The sequence below is a fragment of the Convolutriloba macropyga genome, unplaced genomic scaffold (assembly GCF_964194025.1).
Source record: "Convolutriloba macropyga unplaced genomic scaffold, txConMacr16.3 SCAFFOLD_3361, whole genome shotgun sequence".
NCBI classification, from domain to species: Eukaryota; Metazoa; Xenacoelomorpha; order Acoela; family Convolutidae; genus Convolutriloba; species Convolutriloba macropyga.
In genome coordinates this window covers 7501-28115 of record NW_027452152.1, presented here as the reverse complement: position 1 = coordinate 28115, position 20615 = coordinate 7501, and the positions used below count along the sequence as shown (strand labels likewise).

The following is a 20615-nucleotide window of genomic DNA, read 5'->3' as shown; positions in this document are numbered from 1 at the left end:
ATATATATATATATATGGTATGAAGAAACCTTGAATTGAACTATAAAAGGACTTTAGGTTGACTTCAGTAGTGAGCATGTGTATTAAAGTTGCGGAAATTAGCGGCCGTCGACATTATTGGTCTTTCCATATGGTTGACCCTTTGAACAGCCTCCTGTGGAAACTGAGAGCTCTCGCTTGTCTCTGAATTCCGTCCACGAAATGAATTGTCGAGTTTGCTGAAATTGCGGAGGCTTAGATAATGAGAAACTGGCCTACACCAATTAGTTCAAAATAGACCAATTTTTCATTTTTGATAGTTATCTGTGTTGATAAGCTGCAAACTAATATACAATAAGAAACGTCACACACCTTTGTAGGAGAGAAAAGACGTTTGAAAGGTTTTGAAAGATTATACTTTTGCAATTCCTAAATGATTCGTATAAAATCTTACCAAAGTAACTTCTTATTATAATATTTTAAGACAAATAATTTATTTTTCTGCCAGAGAAAATCATTTTTTTAAAAGTCTTGGAGAAATTGTATCTGACGTAGATATGACACCAGTACAGTTTTTTTTGCGTTCTGCCCCCCCGTACAATATGCACACTCAAATTGCGGTCTAATTACATAGTAGATTGTTAATCTGTAAAAAATTGGCACGTGCCATTGGGAGGTGCAATTATCATGATGCACTTTCTAAGCTTGGGGGGCACAAACGAAAATATCCCAATGCTGTAAAAGCTATAAAAAAAGAATAAAGAAGACAAAAATAAAGTTAATGATAAAGCCAGCCTAAAATCTATTTCAAGGTCAACAATCTGTTGATTAAATAAAAATACTTTTTGTGGAGTCAGTTTGTGGTCCATATTGAGCAAAACCAAATCCTAGAAAAGGAAAAAGTGTAATTTATAATTCACACTATCATATTATTAATGCAAGATAGTTATTGGGGCCTGTAATTACATAGCGTTTTAATCTTGTTAGATAATACAAAAAGTAAACTTTATTTAGCATAAACTGACGTTATTTGGGTTTTCTGAAAGATCTAATAAAGTATGTTGCAAAATCTTTTTTAGTTGGTTAAATATATCAAATGGAGATTTTTAGCTCATTATTTTGACAACCGCAATTTTGTATATGATAAGCTATATATTATTCATGAAACCCGGATTAGCCAACATATATGAGATAATCATTTTTCGTCGGACCCCGCTAGAACCGTAGATCTGGCAAAGTTATCCGGTGACAGGTATTTTTCAAACCAACCATATATCAGGCCAAATTTTTTTCCAGTTATCAACTCATGCCAAAAAATGGCACCTGTGAAGCAAGCATTGATATTTAAAATTCGTTATAACTATATCTCCGAAACCATAATTTAGCCTAACTAGAAAAATTGTTTATGCTTACTTTATTGAAACATTTTACGATCATAGATGTTTTAGGAAAGCTCAGCTGCGGGTTTTTTTTCTAAAAAAATTGTTCGAGGCAAAATATCTGCCTGAAAACTTAACTTTGATTTCCCATTACATTTTGTAATCATTCTTATTAATTTATTCCAAACGCAAGACAATGTTTTTGGCTTTAATAACATCATTTTGAAAAATAAATTAAAAATTTTTTCACCTCACAAAAAATTTATATTTCAGGACTACACCAGACATTTTCAATTGCCATGGAGACGACCTGTTGGGTGAATTGCACCCAATTTATAACTCTATATCTTATCTTCTGTCTCACCTGTATAACGGGTTCTTGTATTCTACACCCTGGATCATACTGGCTATGACAATTGAGAGATTTATTTTTATCGTGAGACCTGCTGACTCTCAAATTTGGTTGTCCAGGAGGAATAGAAAAATATTCTATGCTTTTACGACCTTATTGGTTTTCTCTATGCCGGCTTCTGCAGTTATAGATCTAATTTCTACAGAGGGAACAGTAAGTGCACAGACTGAACAAATTTAGCTAAAATTGCCTGAAAAACACCCTAACTTGCCTTAAATGTTAAGGCAATTTTGCACTGCCTTAGCTTACCCGAAGTTTACCCTTAAATCGCCCTAAAAGTCAAGGGGGCACTACCTTAACTCATACCTGAGCTGTTAGGGTTAAAAATTCAGTCTAATCTATTTCGGCAATTCCCCATATTAGTGAGCATATAACTTTTAGGCCCGTAGACGCATGTGCTATCTTTTACATATTAAATTGTTATATAACAGCATAAAATTTACAAGTGGGGACATATAACACCGGGGGAGGGGTATAGAAACACTGGGGGAATAATTTTTAGAGTGTACTGAAAACCTCTGTCCACTAACCAGTACGAAAATGAAACAGACCATTTTGAAACCGCATATTTCAGTGATGAGCGTTGACAGTGCTATGTTTGTAAGATTTATGGGTGCTGTCGAAATTTTACTTTGACTGCATTCACCTGATTTGTTAGCTGAAAAAACTTCTGCTCCCGTTTGGTTGCCTGATTTCCTGCATGTGAGCCACAACTGCGTCACTTGTCTCTGACATCCCTAATAATTCTTTGAATTAAAATCGCATTCTTTCCATTTTATAGAAAACTTATGCTTTGAATTTTTGCGTGACTTGCAAATCTAAGCGATGGAAAGCATAATTTCACCGCCAACAACAAAGGGCAGTTGAAATAATAATTTCACCCCTAAAAATTGAAATATTTACAAAAAGCCGCTGCAAAAAGATATGCGGTGAATGTTTTTCTGATGAAATGACCCAAAAAAGAGCAGTTCTTAGCGCTGAAAATTTTAATTTCAACGTTTTCAGTGCATTCAGCACTGAAACCGCACTTTTGACGACCATTCGCCGCAATTCCTACATTTTTTAATTCATTTTTTTACCGTCGGCACCTCGACTCTAAGAGTTTTATGAGATTTGCAGTCGTATTATCAGCAGAATTTAAACGCACATATGACAGAAAGGACGAAAAAAAATAACTGATTGTAAACCCGTGATATCACGCCATTTTTCTTGAGCTCTAATGGCATCTTAAACCGCAAACCTGAAGTTTTGTTTTTCCGCCAGGGTTAATTTATAGTAGCTGAAAGTGCTTGCTTTGGGTGTGTGTTAATTATTTAAAGGAACTATTATTCTCAGATAATCAATTTAAATGTTAATCTGACAAAATTTGCCTCGTTCGCGTTGTGATATGAAAAAACTGTTCTAAAAACAGCTGCAAATGAGATATGTAAAAACAGTGTATTGCACGTGTTACAATTTTAATAGACAAAATTATGCATAAATACGACTCACAATTTTCTCTGACTACTTTGATATTCCTTCATCTGTCCATTAAAAACGGTTCCAAATTTCAATACTTCTCCAAACAAAACTGTTGCAGACAAAACACTTCAAGTAAATCAGGGAAACAGTCCAATTTCAGCTCAAAGAGACACAATCCTTTGAATAACTCAAAGAATTTTTTTCTTAATTAATAGGCATGCGTTTATTCCGAGGTTTTTTGAGATCAATTCGTCTTGCACTACTTTGTCTGCTTTTTCATGACAATTTTGTAGGCAACTCTACTGTATACATGTATTCCATACAATTTTGGACAGTGTTCCTCCGGGAGTGTTTTGTTTTGGACTTTTTTGTCTGTTTAACGTTGGAAAATACATACTGCGAGATTGGAAAAATAGCTGCATTGGACAAGAGAGACGTTCAGAGGGTAAAACAGCGGCAAAGTTTGTTACTAAATTTTGGGCTTTTTCAACATTAGGCTGCTTAGAAAACAGTCAAAGCTACATTCCACGTTCAACAAAAATTGAATCACATTTGGTTACCATCCTTGCTGACTTCAAACCATTACAACTGTAATCTTAAATCACCTCAGAACGAAAAATCAAAATTTTTGAGAAAATTTTTTGCAGCTTATTCTAGGCTGAACATGCCCTAATGTCGAATTTTCCAAAAATATTTCTCTTTTAGTCGAACAGAAATAACTTCATAGGCTCTGTGGGATAACGTCTTGGTAGTGATTTTAACAGGACAATTTTCTGTAAATTTCAATTCAAGGATTGTTTTTTTTGAGTTCTTAGGGCGGCATATAATAAATTCTTTTAAACTAATCATGCCCACATTGGTTAATAACATTCCTTTTTCAATTGTTCATAACAAAAGTTAGTATGCACAAAAACGGACTGATTTAATTTTTGTTAAAATTTACAGAAGTCGTCTTTTTTTTTCAGTTGACCTCAACCAAAGGCACCTGTAGAGACTGTCTATACACAAAGCACGAAAAAGTTGTCAATTTGACCTTCAAATCCAGTTTTCTGGTTATCGCGGTCGCACTTAACCTTGCACTGTATGTTGTTATAATCCGAACGCTTCGAAACCGAATTCAAAATTCAACCAACGTTCGTGACGTCACTCTTACTCGAGCTTTTCTTCTTCTTAGCATATCTTGGATGTTATTGTGGAGTCCGATTATCGTTTTCAGAGGGTTCGCAGCTATTTCTGGAGAACCCAGGCGACCTAACCCTACATCTGACGAGGAGGATTTCAAACCCTACAAACAGTTCTATTTGACCCAATTCACCCTGCTCCAAATATCGTATTTATTCAGCAGTATCAATTCGGTGATCTTGATAATCGTTGTTAAACCATTTCAGGAACCGATCAGAAAATTGTTTGCAAAAATGCGCGGTTGAAGCCATGAAGTTTGTAATCATTCCCATTTGACCTAGCTTATTTGTTTTTTTTTTGTTTTTTCCCTTAATTTTCCGATGAATTCAAAATAATGCCCATTGCTTTAATTTTTCCGCACCTCAAGGAAATTAAAAAAAGCGTTTGGTCCACTAATATGAGGCTATTTTCTGGCAATAGATTTGTGATAGTTGTTACTGCAATTGTCTAAATTTTTTAAAATTCTTTGTAAAAAGTGATAAAAAGTTTTAGGATTTGCAATTTGCGCGCCAGTTATATCGAATAAGTTGATGTTGTTAGGTGACTCTCACAGTCCAATTAATCTCTGGGTGTCAAAACTTACATATTGTGAGTTTTCTGAACCCTAGTTGAGAAATCTTCGGCTAGAAAACGTAAAAAACCGTCGGTATCATCGTTTTGTTTCTAGCCAAAAACGACGAAAGCCCTTACGTCGGCATCGTCGTTTTTGTTCGTTATTAAACGTAAGAAAGAATCGGTATCGTCGTTTTTAGACGTAAGACAGATTCGGGATCGTCGTTTTTTTTATCGCAAGCGAGATTCGGTTTCGTCGTTTATTAAATGTAAGAAAGCATCGGTATGTTTCGTGAGTGCTCATAACAAAATCTCACTTTTTACGTCCAAATAACATTTTGTCAAGCTATCGTTCCATTGACTGAAATAAAATCAGCGCAACATTCTTGTCTTTTTGCAATACTTATTAACAAAATATACAAACTTTTAAGTTGTTGGTAGTTTGGGATTTCAGTCTAATTCCCCTCAAAGAATTCATTGACGCGGTAAATTTTTTCTGCTTTTGAAATTAAAATAATGATAAAGTTGATATTTCCAACTGACCAGCCTACTTTTTTAAGAACAATACCCAGAGCATTCTTTATGCAATCTACATACTATTGGTAGTATGCAATGTAAGAGTGGTTTTGAGCTACAGAGTATATTTTTCAAACTGAACAGGATGGTTTTTTGATGAAAATTAACGGTAAAGTATTTTTGTTTTTGTTTTTTTTAATGAAAAGATGGCATTGCACGAATACGAAGAAATTGTCACGAGAATCATTCCTCTTTTCAAAAACATATATTGCATTTTTTGCCGATGGGAATTTTTTCCTGTAAGTCTTGCAAGAAAACCATTTTTTCTGCCAGATTTTTGCAAGATAAACATTTTTTGCTAAATTCTGACAAAAACTTGCAAGATAAACCTACTGTCTCGTCTGGGGTAGGAACATACGATAATGTGTCCAAAGATTATAATCAATTTGAATATGAATTGTTTTTTGAAGGAGGCAGAACCATCTAATGTGTCTGGGGGAACGTTTGAGTGTTCCAAAAAGTGTCAAAAAGTTTGTGTTAATGTCGTTTAGTGTTGTGTCTAATTCAAATGATTTGTATAGTTATCTAAATGCAATCTCAACAGTAATCATGGCGTTATTGTAACAGAAAAAAAATTTCTTTTCTGAATCGGATTGCTGAGTCATTCGCAAAGTTTGGAACTATGGAAGAAATAACTTTAGTGACTTGATAGAAAAACAGCAAAAAGAGCCCAAAGAAATTTTTCAACCGAAATGTGAACTTTTGACTTGTTATTTGTGTTTCTAGGTCCATGATTTAAGTTATTGAAAAAAAGATTTCATTCAATGTAATTCCTTTTTCTGCAAATAAATGAACGAAATGTTCCTCAAAATTATTCGATTAATAATAATTGCAACATAAATAATTCTCATTTCCTGCCACAGTTTTAAATGCATTTTATTATGCAAAATGAAGCAAAACATTAAGTTGTTTGATGCTTTTTTCTCTGCTTCTATCGCTGCTGCAACTTTAACTTCGGATATACTTTGTTCAACAGTATTTTCGTTAATTCAATTGCGTTTGACATTTTTCTGATTTGAACTATTGGTCATTGAGTTTTAAAAGTTGTCCGGCTTTGTTTGACGTAAAAACAAAAAAAGAATTCAAATAAAGCTATATATTTGTGATCAATGAATGATTTATGACAACTTGTCTCTGAAAAAACCTCACTTTTCAGAAGATTTTTTGCGGAACAGTTTTTAGATTACTCGTTGAAATGTAAAACTAAAAAATTACACACAAAAAAAGTTCAAATTATCGAAGTTTTTCCCAATGATAAGTATCCGGGTCGAGGAAAAACTGGAAAAATATGTGAGATATGCGGTGAACATTCATTTCTTTTCACCGCCATATTTGTAAATATTTTTTGTTGAAATGCGGAGAAATTATGTAATTTCGCCGCTAGAGTAAGAGGTGAACTTACGAAAGTTCACCTCATTTCACCGCTTACTACAAATTAACGGCTTTACACGGATTGGAACCTCTCACCACTAATCACTAATTTCACCGCATTCACCGTTTATCTCACATAATTCGGACAATTTTTCAAAGCGGTGAGTTTAAGTTATTTCACCACTACCAAGCGATAAAGTTTTTTTCATCCCATTCACCGCCTGATTTATGTGATTTCACCGCATTCACCGCTTATCTTACAAAATTTTCCATATTCAATTATCTTACATGATTTTCCGTTGAATGGTGTTGACAGCCCGACCCAGGTAATTGACCTTCGATTTTTTTCGAGAAGAAAGTTATTGTAGCTATTCGCCTGACCATTTTGTTGATTTCAATCGAACAAGTTCTATAACACATTTTAATCTTTTTTCTTGTAACTCACAACTTTTGTTGCTTAAATAGCAATTGCTCAAACTTTATCAAAATTTTTGTGATACATACTTTCACTTGTTTGAGAGCCGTTTTGTGTTCTAGCTAAAATTTTGAACTTTTTGACATATTTAAACAATCTTTTAGAGAGTTTGTTTCCAAGAAAACTTTATCTTCTGAGACAATAGAGAATTGATTTCTGATTTTCTAAATTAAATGCTATAATACAAATTGTATCCGAAATTTTTATACTTTCCTTTTCAGCTGGTTTTAACCAAATTTAGAAGCATTGACCACTCAATTTTCATTTCAGGAAAAAAGATACGATGCAATTTAACTGTAAAGTTATTTTATTTTTAAATCAAACTTTAGAGATGTTCATACAAAAATCTTGATTCATAGTTTATGTATTTCGAAATATGATCGAATGATGTAAAAATTGTAAAAATCTCACCCAAAATTGTTTACGCAATGTTTTTAACAAATCTCTTGGCTGTTGGCTAGTATTTATTACTCATCACTTCCTTCGACTCGTTTCAGTCTAACTGTGAAGTATCTCATAAACGGAGCCTCATATGTAATTTCCAAGCCCCTCTTTACACTTTCACGATCCTTGTAAAGTTCTATAAGCGATTCAGCCACCGCATTCAAATGATTGTCGGTGAAAGTTCTTCTCGGAACTGTTAATCGTAAATATTGTGCAGCGCCATAAATGTTCAAACCCGTTTTTGGGTCCCGACCATTGGGCAAGGTCCCAAATTCAGCACCCCGAACCCCTGCTCGAATGTACAACTCAACTGCCAGGGTTTGACCTGGAAATTCTTCAACAGGAATATTGGGTAAAAATTTACCCGCGTTTACATAAATAGCGTTGCCTCCTATAGGCTTAACAAACGGAATACCATTTTGTTCCAATTTATCGCCGAACTTTTCAAGCTGGCGGATTCTGGATCGCAAATAGTCGAAATCCAGCGATTCGTAAATTCCGACAGACATTGCTCCCATATCTCGCCCAGAAAGTCCTCCATAACTGTGCAGCCCTTCAAAGAATGACTCATACACTTTTGCCCGTTCGTATAAATCTTCACTGCGAAAAGCCAAAAAGCCTCCCGAGTTCGAGAGTGCGTCTTTTTTGCAACTTACTGTCATCATGTCACAGTAGCTGAACATTTCATGCAATATTTCTTGAATCGAGTGATCTTTAAATTCTGGTTCTCGCATTTTGATGAAGTACGCGTTTTCTGCGTATCGGGCTGCATCGTAGCAAACTGCAAATACGAAAACTTCCCTTTTTACTGGACAGATCTTCAACAATTTTTGAAGTACCAGAATTATCAAAAGCGTGTATGATGCATCTGGACTTTTTTCAGAAGTCTTAAAATATTTCTGTTGGTATTATCCGTCAAATAAAGCTGTTACTCAACCCTTGTTTAAAGAAGTATATTTAAATATTTTTCGACACTCAAAACACAGAGAATGCAATAAATATTTCTGGTTCAAATTGAGAGGAATATTGTCCTTTTCGTCGTAGTGATAAAAAAAGTTATTATCCACAAGAAGCCAATGACGATAATTGTCCAGTAAATTCTATGGACAAAATTAAATTGAATCTATGAAAAAACTTTGTTTTAGCTCACTGTTCATAGTTCAGGCAAACATGGCAAATATTGTTTTCTAAAATATGAGCTAACAGATTCGTTTGTTCTGTCTAATTCAAAACTGATAAAACTTTAAAATGATAATAACATTGAAATAATAGAGATATGTTCCACAGGCATTAAAATAAAAAATTACTTGCTCTCTTATACGATTAAATAAAAGAAAAAAAGGTAATGCTTGCATTATTTTATAAATGTAAACTCAAACAAATGTTAGTTAAAAAACTAAAGATGCTAAAAAAACACACTTCCTAATAGTTTATCAAAGCATAATTTTAATAAGTCACTGAGGATTAGGTTTGAGAAGACAATTTATGCAATAAATTAGATTAAATGGTCTTTAAGTGGCAAAAAAATTAAACTGGGAAGAAAACAACAGTGAAAGAAAATTGCTGGACGCAATGGTCCGAAGCCGAGAAAAGTACGCTTTTATAATAATTTTATTCTTAGATTTCAGTAGTTTTCTTGATCAACCACGTTTTACGATTACAGATGTAAGCAATTTTGTACAACAGCGACAATAAGATAAAAAATTGTTCCATTTTATTAAAAAATTAGAGACTATCCGACAACATGATTCAAAATCACAATTTGCGATGAAAAAGTTTGTGTCAAAAACTTTGTAACTCATATTCATCAGTCTTTTTTGTCCAATTCAACTCACTGTCCGCTAATAAATTTTCTATATTCTTCGATCTGTTAATAAAAGACAAATTAGAGAGCAATTGTCGTACTTCTTATTGCTGACTATTTGCAAAAAAAATCCTCACAGTTTTTTTTTTCAATTGAGAGGACAAATTACCAAAAATGCCAACACTTATCTAGCTTTAAAACTACCCTCTGGCATCCCGGGTTAGATTATGGCTCTGAAAAAATTATGCCTTTGACTTCATTCATAAAAAATCATTAAAAATTTGATGTTTACAAACCTGTCGCCGCTAATTGGAGCATTTTCGTGAAAATTAAATAACTAGATTAGATATTTTTCGAAATGATTATACAAATTATCTTTTTTTCGTTGAAAAAGTTATTCCCTCCTGTTAATGTATAAATTTTTCTTTATATATTTTTTGCTACGTAAAATGGGATATTCCCAATAAACTACTTAGTTATGTAAATTTGAGCTTGTTTTGCTGATCGGCTTTTTTTTACCTATAAAGAAAATATAAAACGTTTCTTTAATTTTTCGGCCCAAAGTTTCCAGGGTAGCAATCAAACCAGTCTTGGCTGCAATAATCATGCAACCTGAGCGCTTCATACGCGAAAAATGACATTCACCAAAAAAGGAAAACTGCTCTTAAGAAACACTCTGAAATGTGTGGAGCCGCTGTGGGCTAATGCTGTTCAGAATCACGTAAACAGAATCCACAATTGTGAATTTTAATTTTTTGGACATTTTCCGTTTGTGCCCCGCCCCAGCCTAGTGGGTCCATATTATTTGCAACCCCCCGAGGCACGTGCAATATTCTACATAATGATTTACTATGCAATGATACGAGCTCTGTAATTGGGTAATTGGGGGGAACAAAACGTACTGGGGCTATTTTTGACAAAAAATAATGTAAGATTAGCGGTGAATAGCGGTGAAAAAAAATTTTTTTCACCGCAAAGCGCCCGCATCTTTTAGCGTTGAATGCACTGAAAGCGGTGAATTTTTGTAAGAATTGCGTTGAATTTTGAGTTGAAAAATTTTTTTCACCGCATTCACCGGAATTTTTACAAAAAATAAACTGACGTACAAGTGTTCGAACCTCTTCCTCATGCGTGTCACCAATCTTGTAATCCACTGCGTCATCTGTCACTTACGTCAATGATATTTCCTGTGAATATAAGATAAGCGTTGAAATTAGAGGGGTGAATATTTGTAAGATTTGCGATTTTAGCGGTGAATTTTTTTTTCACTGCATTCTGCTGGTAGCCGTGAAAATTTTTTTCACCACATTCTGCTGGTAGCGGTGAAAAAATTTTTTTCACCGCATCCTGCTTGTAGCGGTGAAAAAATGTTTTTCACCGCTTAAGCGCTGAAAAAAAATTCACCGCTTAAAAGTTTTTTTTCACCGCATTCATCGCATTGAACGCAAATCTTAACACTTTTACTCAAATTCACCGCGAATCTTACATCTTTTAGCAATTTTAGCAGTGACACCTCGACCCGGGGGGAGGGTTCAGAAACGGAAAAGATCCAATATTTTAGACTGGAAAAGGTTTCAATTGCGATAAATAGAATGAAAATTTCAATTTGCGATAAATAGAAAAAGGGAAACTGATTCCTGGTATGTTATATCTTTGGGCAATTTTATGAACATCTCTCATATTGGTGATAGATACCGGCTGTCCTCCAACGTTGTTACAAGTAATTGTCAGAATGATCAATTTGACATTATCGTTCTCTTTTATAATTCGTTCGAGTTCTTCAATATCCATATTGCCTTTAAACGGATGATAAACATCATCAACTTTGGACTCGGCAATGACGCAATTTTTGGCGATTGCATCGCGATACTCAATGTGAGCTTTGGTGGTGTCGAAATGGACATTGTTAATAACCAAATCGTCTTTTTGAAGAATAGTGGCAAATAGGACGTTTTCTGCACCACGGCCTGTAAAATATTGGAACAATGATGCGAAATGATGATTTATGTTTAATTACTTACTATGATCGATCACGCAACTAGATTGAATTAGATAACAAATTTAATCTCAATACCATCTTGTGAATCGAATTATCTAAAATCAGTAAAAGCAATGTTAACGGTCAGTTTACAGCATTAACCCGGAGTATAGTCGCAGAGTAAAAATGTACTGAACTAGTATATCCCAAGAACAAATCTCAATACGCATTACTGAATCATACCATATGAAGTTTTTTTGCGATTAAACATACTGTTCATACCAAAATCATACTATTTTTGAAAATTTCGAAAATCTCACATGATATCACAAAAACTGCCTTTTTTGCCGTTACGTGCCTTTGCAAAGGAACTTTTGTACTGGAAAGACAAATTACCAGCAAATGCACGTTTAATACACGCATAGTTCATGTATAATACATGTATAATACACGTTTAATACACGTTGCGTATTGAGATTTCTCGGGATATACTGGTTCAGTATATTTTTACTCTGCGACTATACTCCAGGTTGATCACAGCTTAAAATTTTGATTTTTAAATTGAGACCATTTTAAGTGTTTAGATGTTTAGCGTTTTAATTTTTAAAATGATGTCGGAAAAACTATCATAAAGTGGTGCTGATGACTCCTCCATTCAACATCCTCAAATGGTCAGCTGGTGTGAAATGGCACTTCACCTGTATGTTCGGAGAGAACTAGAGAACTAAAGAGAACAAAGTAGAGAACAACTCGCGGCCGCGAGATGACAAAGATGAGATGTCAAAGATGAGAAGACAAAGTAGAGAACAGACCATTTAATGAGTTTATTTTAGTAATTAATGAAAGCTTGTTAATTTAAATCACATCAAAATCAATTCATTGTTGTCAGTTAAATTTTTTTTAAAAGCGCTTTTTTATCAATTTTTCATGATATTCACAGACTGCAAATTGTGCTGCACAGAATTTTTCGAGACTGCAATATTAGTCTGCTCAGAAGAAACTAAGAATGAGATTTTTGACTGGTCAGAGTATATTCATAGAAGCAAATTGATTTTTTGTCTGCGCAGGGTAAAAAGTGACATGATCATAATATGGCAAGTGTTAAAAAAACAGAATTGAAATATCATGATTCAGTACTGGTTTACTCTGGGACTGGACTCCGGGAAGCTCTAAAAGCCGAAAGAAATTATCTAAGAATTGCGGCGCATAGTGGAGACAAAAAATCATCCACAAAGCGCCAGAATCTCTAAACAACGAATGCAGTGAAAACAGTGAATTGAATTTGCAATTTTTAGCAGCAAATTATTGTTTTATTAACCATCTAATTGCGCCGCATTAATAGGAATTCTTATCTAAAGAAACTTACATAATTGGGTTCAAACCACTGGCCGCCTGAAGTTCAGCCAATCTTTGTTTTTGATTTCATCGTTTAAGTGGCTTTAAGAAATTTTTCACCGATCCCAATAGGGAGCGGTCAAAAAAAAATTTCACTACTAATACCGCATAATTTACAAAAATTCAACACAGAAAGATTTGTGCTAATTATTTACCAGCAAATTGACGTAATAGAGGTGATTGTTAGCCGTGAGGGTTTACTTTTCACCGCTTTTTTTCCGAATTCAGCGCTAAAAACCGCCTTTCTTATATTAATTCACCTCATTCAACGCAAGTTTACACCTTTCAGTTATCATTGGCGTTAACACCTCGAACAACTGCTGCATGAAAAAAACTTTATATCCTAACTTTGACTGCAAATTAGATTCATTGGTTTGAGTCTGTGTTTTAAATCATTTAGTTTTGTGTCAAATTTAGTTGGTCAAATTAAAGATATCACCACTAAAAGTTAAAATTTTTCAATTATACACAGAAATTAAATCACAGATTTTTAATGGTTGCTTGACGTAAGAAAATAATATACAAATTTTTACTGGTGACTTGACAAAAGATGTGTAATTTTTAGCATTGCAAAATTTTATTTTCAAAGCTTTTAACGCAATCATTGCTAAAAACAGCAATTTTTTTAATCATTAACCACATAATTTTCAAAAGTTCAACCCAAAAATATTTGTGGTAATTATTTATCAGCAAATTGACGTAATAGAGGTGCTTGTTAGCAGTGAGGGTTTACTTTTCACCGCTTTTTTCCAAATTAGGCGCTAAAAACCGCCTTTCTTTTATTAATTCACCACATTCAACGCAAGTTTACACATTTTAGTGATCTTTGGCGTTAACACCTCAAACAACTGTTGCTTGAAAAAAAAAATTTCCTCCGACCTTCGATTTCAAATTAGATTCAATGGTTTGATTCTGTGTTTTAAATCATTTAGTTTTGTGTCAAATTACATTTCTTTCTACTTCGTTCCTACTAAAGATGCCCATCTGAAGAATTCAAACCAAAAAATTTTATAAAAAATTTTACCAAATACTTGAACTAATTAGATTTTTTTGGTGATGAAGAGAACCAAAGCCGCTTAAAATTTTGGAAAGAAGTCAATGAAAAGAACTTTAATGCCTTGTAACATTTTCAACATTTCCTCTTCCGTGCTCCGATAAATGTTCGTAATAGTTTTGATTTGAAATTTTGACATTATATCAGATGTTTTTTCTTTACATATACATATGATAACAGATAAACCAAAGTGAAAAAAATTACCAGATAGAATTTCAGTTTTTATTTAATTGGCTTGCCCTTTTAGATTTTCAAACTTGCTGAAAAATGCTCTATTTCTGCTAAAATCGATCAACAAGGTTTGGCGTTTTCAAGTTGAGTGTCCAAATTGCGTTTTCTAGAGTTAGCCACTAAGAAATTAACTAAACGTCTGAACAGGGCGTACGAGATTAGGTGAACACATTTTTGCAGGCATTAGGCAAAAACTCCAAAATGAATTTTGTTGTCAACAGACGACAATTTGCCGTTTTTAGTGAAAAAATTTCGTTTTTAGTGGTGATGTTTCGTAAGGCTAGCAATTTTTAGCGGTGATATGTTAATTTTCACCGCCTGATTGGTGAGAAAAATAGTTCACTGCTACCAAAAATATTTGGTCAAATTCAAGATGTCACCGCTAAAAAATAAAATTTTTCAATTATACACAGAAACAAATTACAGATTTTTACTGGTGACTTGACATAAGATGTGTAAATTTTAGCATTGCAAATTTTATATTCAATGCTTTTTTACGCAATCATTGCTAAAAACAGCAATTCTTTTAACCATTCGTCGCATTCGCCGCAATTTAGCGTTGATCGCGATCTTTAGCCTTGACACCTTGACCCAGGGATGTCTTTCTGAGAGAGTGTTTGTAACTTTTGAAGTAGTTTTTAACCTCACTTGCCCTGATGAGCGGGTAGGAAGTATGGCATCCCAAATACATCTTTGACAGCTTTTTCCAGTTTGAAATAGGAAGCTGATCCAGCATATGCCTCGTCGCCTAACATCAACTCAGCCCACTGGTCACAACTCATTGCACCAGTTCCAGAGTCAGAGAAGAGGTCAATTTGTACCTGGAAAATCTGTAAATTTGAAAACCCTAGGAGAATCTATGAAATTGAGTAGCCTAATTATGTCCAAAAATAAATTATTTCATTAAAAAGATATTTTTATTTTAGACAGACACCAAATCTGTTGAGGAAGATTTATAGCGCTATAATTTGATGAATTTTGCGCCCTCGGAATTTGCGCTTACATGCGAAAAAATTATGCCCCAAAGCCCAAAATACGCTTACATGCGAAAAACAACTGAAAAAAACCACACAATTCAAATCGTTGCACATTAAAGCAAACTCTGCTAAACAAATTCAGAATTTTTTCAAAAAAAATGTCAATTTGCACTCGAATTTGCAAATCAGAAAGGCGCAAGTAGACAGAAACTTTTGAGATAAAGAGGAGTGATTTTCTTTGAAGGTTTATATAAATTCCTTTACTGTGTTGTTGTTCCAAAACTTAAGTGCCCTGAACCATGCGCAAAATCATTTATGTATTCTCAAATTTACAGCGTAATTTTCAACAAACAATAACGCATCCAGGTGTGAACGCCAAAAATGTAAGAATTGCAGTGAATTTTGTGGAAAGATGTAAGAATTGCAATTTTTAACGTCGAACTCGGTAAATTCGGTGAAAAAAATCACCACTAAAAATCTCAAATCTTACTAAACTTCACCAACAAAATTACCAAATATCTTCTCCGCAGAAATTATTGCATAGAAGTTGTAGGAATAGCGGTGAATGCGTTGAAAGCGCTGACAAAAATTTTACCACAAGCAATAGCAATATACTTACAAAAAATCACAGCTAGTTTCACTGCAAATCTTACAAAAAGTCAACGCTTTCACCGCATTGGCCGCTAAAAGTGCGGGCACTTTGCTGTGAACAATATTTTTTCACCGCTATTCACCGCAAAGCTTACATTATTTTTATGCCAAAACCTCGACCCGGGATCCATTAATAACGGGTGTGAAAACCAACTGTGTCCCCGGACAGTTGCACGTTCTCCAAAGGCTTTTGTAGCGTGTATATTTAAAATTTTAAAAAACTATTAAATTTACCAATAGCTTTAAATGAGTTGAAGTCGTATCACTAAAAGGATAAATATTACTGTTGAACTGAGCAATAATGAACCCAATCCAGTTTTATTGGAAAATATACGCCCTCATTGTTTTTATTTGTTGATTTAGGAGTCGAATTTGGAAAAAAAAAGCTCAACAATTATGACCAAAAGTTTATCATTTCGGATCTTTTGTTACCCGTGTCGAAAAGATCAGAATCAACTATAGAATTTCTTGCAAAAGAGGAACTAATGTCAATTAAACACAATTTGAACTTTCAATATCATGAAATTGAATTTTCTTTTTATTTCTAACACATTTTGAAAATGAGGATTCATAACAGCTATGAAACTCTTGCTTATTTCGTCTATTGGTTTGTGCTTATTTCATGTATATTTCATTTATTCCTAAATAATCTGTTATGATCGTTTCACTCAACATCAAAAGGTGGTATTTGTCTCCAGGGACTTTTTGTTTTAAAAAATTATTTTTATACAATTCACAGCAGACATGACAAATCCCATTTCAGATGCAAACTTAGATCTCTTTTTTCCTTCTGATTGTATATATTTAATTAATTATATAGTTTTTGTACATGTTATAAGGAGATATTCCATTTTAATCAGTAGTCTATTTTAATCAGTAGTCATCTCTTTTAAGGTACCGTGATCAATAAAAACTACATCTTTGAAGGCAGACATGAAAACAATGAAAACAATTTCTATATTTGTTCTTCGTGCGAATCCATTTTTAATCCCATTGAAACATGGCGCGTATGATAATAAGCAAAAACTCAATTATGCAAAGTAAGTTCTCTAGCGATTAGGCAATATTTCTGAACTATTTTTTTAAACTACGCAAAAGCCAGTGAAAACAAACAAAACCTTTACTACAAAACCCATTTGGTAATAGAATGTAGCCAACTGAATATAAGTATCGTCCTCATAGAAAAACAGCTGACATAATCAAGCAAAACGGAACAGGGTTCTGAAGTTTGAACATTTTCACGATGTAGTTTAACTGCAGCTCCTCTAGTATTCCGTGCAACCGGTAGCTATAAACTATATAAATTGAAGCCATTGATAAGTGATGTTAAACGATCATAATTCTTTCGCCGTTACTTAAAATCAAAATCAATGGCACCAAGAGGTAAAGAGATGCAAAAAATTTTCTGCTGAAAGATATATTCTGCTGTTACTTCAACTATTTTGTAAAAAGGACAGTTACGGTCACTTGACAATAGCTTGCATTATACAGCAATTTATAGCATGTGATTACCGAAGTACCTTTTTTGTAAGTATTCTAGTAAGTTTTCTAATTGATATTCAACTAAGTTCCGCAAAACTTTACTTCAGGATATTCGCCTAATAGTTATAAAAATTTCCGTTCACCTAATCGAGTTTTCTCCTAATATCCCATCCCCCGTTCTGTACTGAAACAATGATATAATCACATAAAAACTGAGATGTTAAGTGTGTAAACAGACATACCTGGTCCGATCTGAGATAGAACATGTTGAAATTAACATCTTCAACCCACTTTCGCCTTTGCTCTACCGTGCTCTGGTAAATTCTTTCGACAGTTTTGATTCGAAAGGGCTCTGAAGTTACTTTAGTGTCCATTGTCGTCTATTACACGCAGTGAAACAAAAGTTGAATTATCTTGTCAAGACAACGATATGTGGGTCTTTTTGTAGCGACCCCCCCCCCCCTCCACCCCCATCAACTTAGTGGATGCATATTACTTGCCCCTCCTCAAGCCCACTGGGTATTTTATCACTATTTTTTAATATTAAGGAACACGTGTTTCTTGATTGTGTAGGGGGGGGGGGGGTATATTGTTGTACTAGGGGCTATAGGGATTACCATCCTAGTAAAAAAATGGATACCATTAATTTCTTTAAAAAAAGTACACATTCGGTCAATCCCTTGACGTTTTCTCACCAGGAATTTTATCAAGATCTGTCAAAGAGGCTTCAAGTTTCATTTCACTGTGGTACCTATAATTCAGAGAAAGAGATAAATTCTTAAAATAATTTAAATTTTTTGCTATTTTGTTGGGACAATAATTGGGCTGAAGAAATTTTAGCTAACCTAAAGTACACGTGATTAAACTATTATTGGTTAAAAGTTATCGGAACAGGGATTAAATTAAACTCCACCTGTTCGCATCAAGATGTCGCCAAATTTGAAGAACAACTTTCATAACCCAATACTTTAGGTAAACAAGTAATTTATTTCTGATTGCAGCATATTTATAAAAGATTGCCTTAAATCCATTAAATTATCTTGACTTCAAAAGACGAGACGAGCGCTTTGAATGCGAAAATTCAAGATTATCAAATTAAAGTTAACCTGAATCTGTTAGGCTGGGAATTTGAACTAAATTACTTTTGTCTTCAGACTTAACTAACCCATCACAAAAGAATTGTGAAATTTAACTAACTTTTCAATTTAACATTATATTGATTTGATTAGAGGTGTTAACTTTAGCGTTTGGTTCCGAATTAGTGTGGGGCTATATGCTCAATTGGGTTTGTTCTTTGTTCAGTCGATTTCGACCGTGATATAATTATCGTAGAAAATTGTCAGAGTGATATGATAAAAAAATTGCCGAGTGTAGAGTGTCTTATTAAAAAAAACGTTTGAGAAATATCGTATATCGTCCTTATCGAGGAGTTAATGTAATTCAAAATTTTAGTGCTTATCGGCCCATTTTTACTGTTTTTGGCCACTTTCAAAAAAAAATTATTTTTTTTTTAATTTTTTTCAAAATTAAATTAAAATGTGCTCAATGAAAATAATTCCTTATGTTTTGCTAGCGATAAGACAAGGTTGTTAAATATCTTGGTTCAATTGTTTCGTAAATTTTTTTGGCTGATTTTCTGGATAATTTTCCTTCCTTTTATAAAAACCGGCAGCAAGTCAGTTATTTTTTAGCTAAAACTGTTGTTAATTTTCCATAGCACTGCCATAGAACTTTTTCAAGCAAATTTTATAGGCAAATACAGGGAAGGTTTTTTAAATCTATGCAGTTTAGGTAAAACTATTGAAAGTTTTTGGCCAATTTTTTGCTGACATATCTTAAAACTGTTTATCTATAGGGTCTTTTTGGATCTATTTTAGAACTTTCTGCTAATTTTTGGAACTGTTGCGTATTTATATAGGCAAGGCAATAGCGAAGTTGCAATTTAGCTCTCCCTGAGTGTCTAATATCTAAAATATGGGTTGTTTTTGATGCTGTTGTCCTAGTTGTTTTTAATCAAAATTGAGATCAATCAAAGATTAATTTTAAGCGGGAACTTTAATCAAACTAGAAATATTTACCAGCTGGATTAAGATACCACAATGTTATTCAGCGCTGCGATAATACTGTCTTGTGTAGTGTAAAATTTTCAAATTTTTTTTTTGCAATGCACCAAGAATTTGAACAAATTTTTAGTTTCACGTGGACGTTTTTCACGTGCAAAAATTTCAACTGTTTTTGCTGTTTGTTTTCTTGATCTGTTGTTAAAATTTGCATATGAGTTTCAATTTTAATTTTTTCAAAGTTTATATATGTGTTCTAATTGTGAATGCTGTTACTTTTGGAAACAATCTACAGGCAGCTTGTTTAAACACCTTTTTTGGAAATTTGAGTTTTTTGCCAATTTTGTTGTTCTTTGTTGTCGTATCACATAGTCTCATAATGGATCGATGCATTGAGTTAATATTGAATTTAAGTTTGTTTGAAATAATACGTTTAATTTTTCATTTAATGTTCTATATTTTTTTTATAGTTTTAAAGAAATGATTGCACTTAAAAATCTGGGTTTGGTTTCACATGACGTTCTTTTTGTATTGTTAATTTTAAGCACATTGTTAAAAAGCTTGAATGTTTTTCTTAAGAGTAGTTCTTTAACATCAGAAAAGGATTCCAGTTTATACTCAAGTTACCACCCCTGTTTTGTTTGATCTTAAAAAATATTGAACTTTTAAGTTCCGCGTTTACTGGGCGTTCGTATGTTCAATCTCAACATTTTCTCATTGACGACAGATCCCAATTGCTTTTTAGTTTAAAAAAAGTGAAATGTTTGAGGTGGTTTTAGTTTTCATTCTACTGTTTTGTGACATTGGCACTATTTGTTTTAAGCATATATGTGTTTTGGAATGTGCCTTAAACGTTGGTTTTTTATAGGACAGAATCAGGATTCACTCTCAACAGCTCTCATCTAATTTTTGATCTAGATTTTTAAAATTAAAAGCATTTTTTAGCTTATAACTAATGTGATTCACTTAAATATTAATTTTCTAACTCCATTAAAGATTTTTCAACCTTGTCTTTTGAGAGCAAAGAGGTTCTTCTTAGTCTGCAACCACTCTTTGAAACAAAGAAGTAGGAAGTTCAATGACTTGCAGTTAGTTTTTTTTGAAAAGTCTTATTTGTTTTTTAGAGAAATATAATTGAGTTATTAGGTAACT

At 33.5% G+C, this 20615-nt stretch overlaps 2 protein-coding genes across 2 annotated transcripts; both read right to left on the bottom strand.

Annotated features, from left to right (window-relative positions):
- Positions 1-7641: 7641 nt before the first annotated feature.
- Positions 7642-14947, bottom strand: LOC142357252 (putative beta-eliminating lyase). The gene is made up of 3 exons (XM_075408900.1): positions 14937-14947; positions 10742-10822; positions 7642-8612 (listed from the first exon to the last, which is right to left on the bottom strand). Exon 3 carries the CDS (start codon positions 8563-8565, stop codon positions 7855-7857), a length of 711 nt encoding a protein of 236 aa, XP_075265015.1. The 5' UTR covers positions 8566-8612; positions 10742-10822; positions 14937-14947; the 3' UTR covers positions 7642-7854.
- LOC142357253 (putative beta-eliminating lyase) lies at positions 11193-18376 on the bottom strand. The gene is made up of 4 exons (XM_075408901.1): positions 18155-18376; positions 17646-17783; positions 14946-15114; positions 11193-11602 (listed from the first exon to the last, which is right to left on the bottom strand). Exons 2-4 carry the CDS (start codon positions 17775-17777, stop codon positions 11193-11195), a joined length of 711 nt encoding a protein of 236 aa, XP_075265016.1. The 5' UTR covers positions 17778-17783; positions 18155-18376.
- Between the last annotated feature and the right edge of the window lie 2239 nt (positions 18377-20615).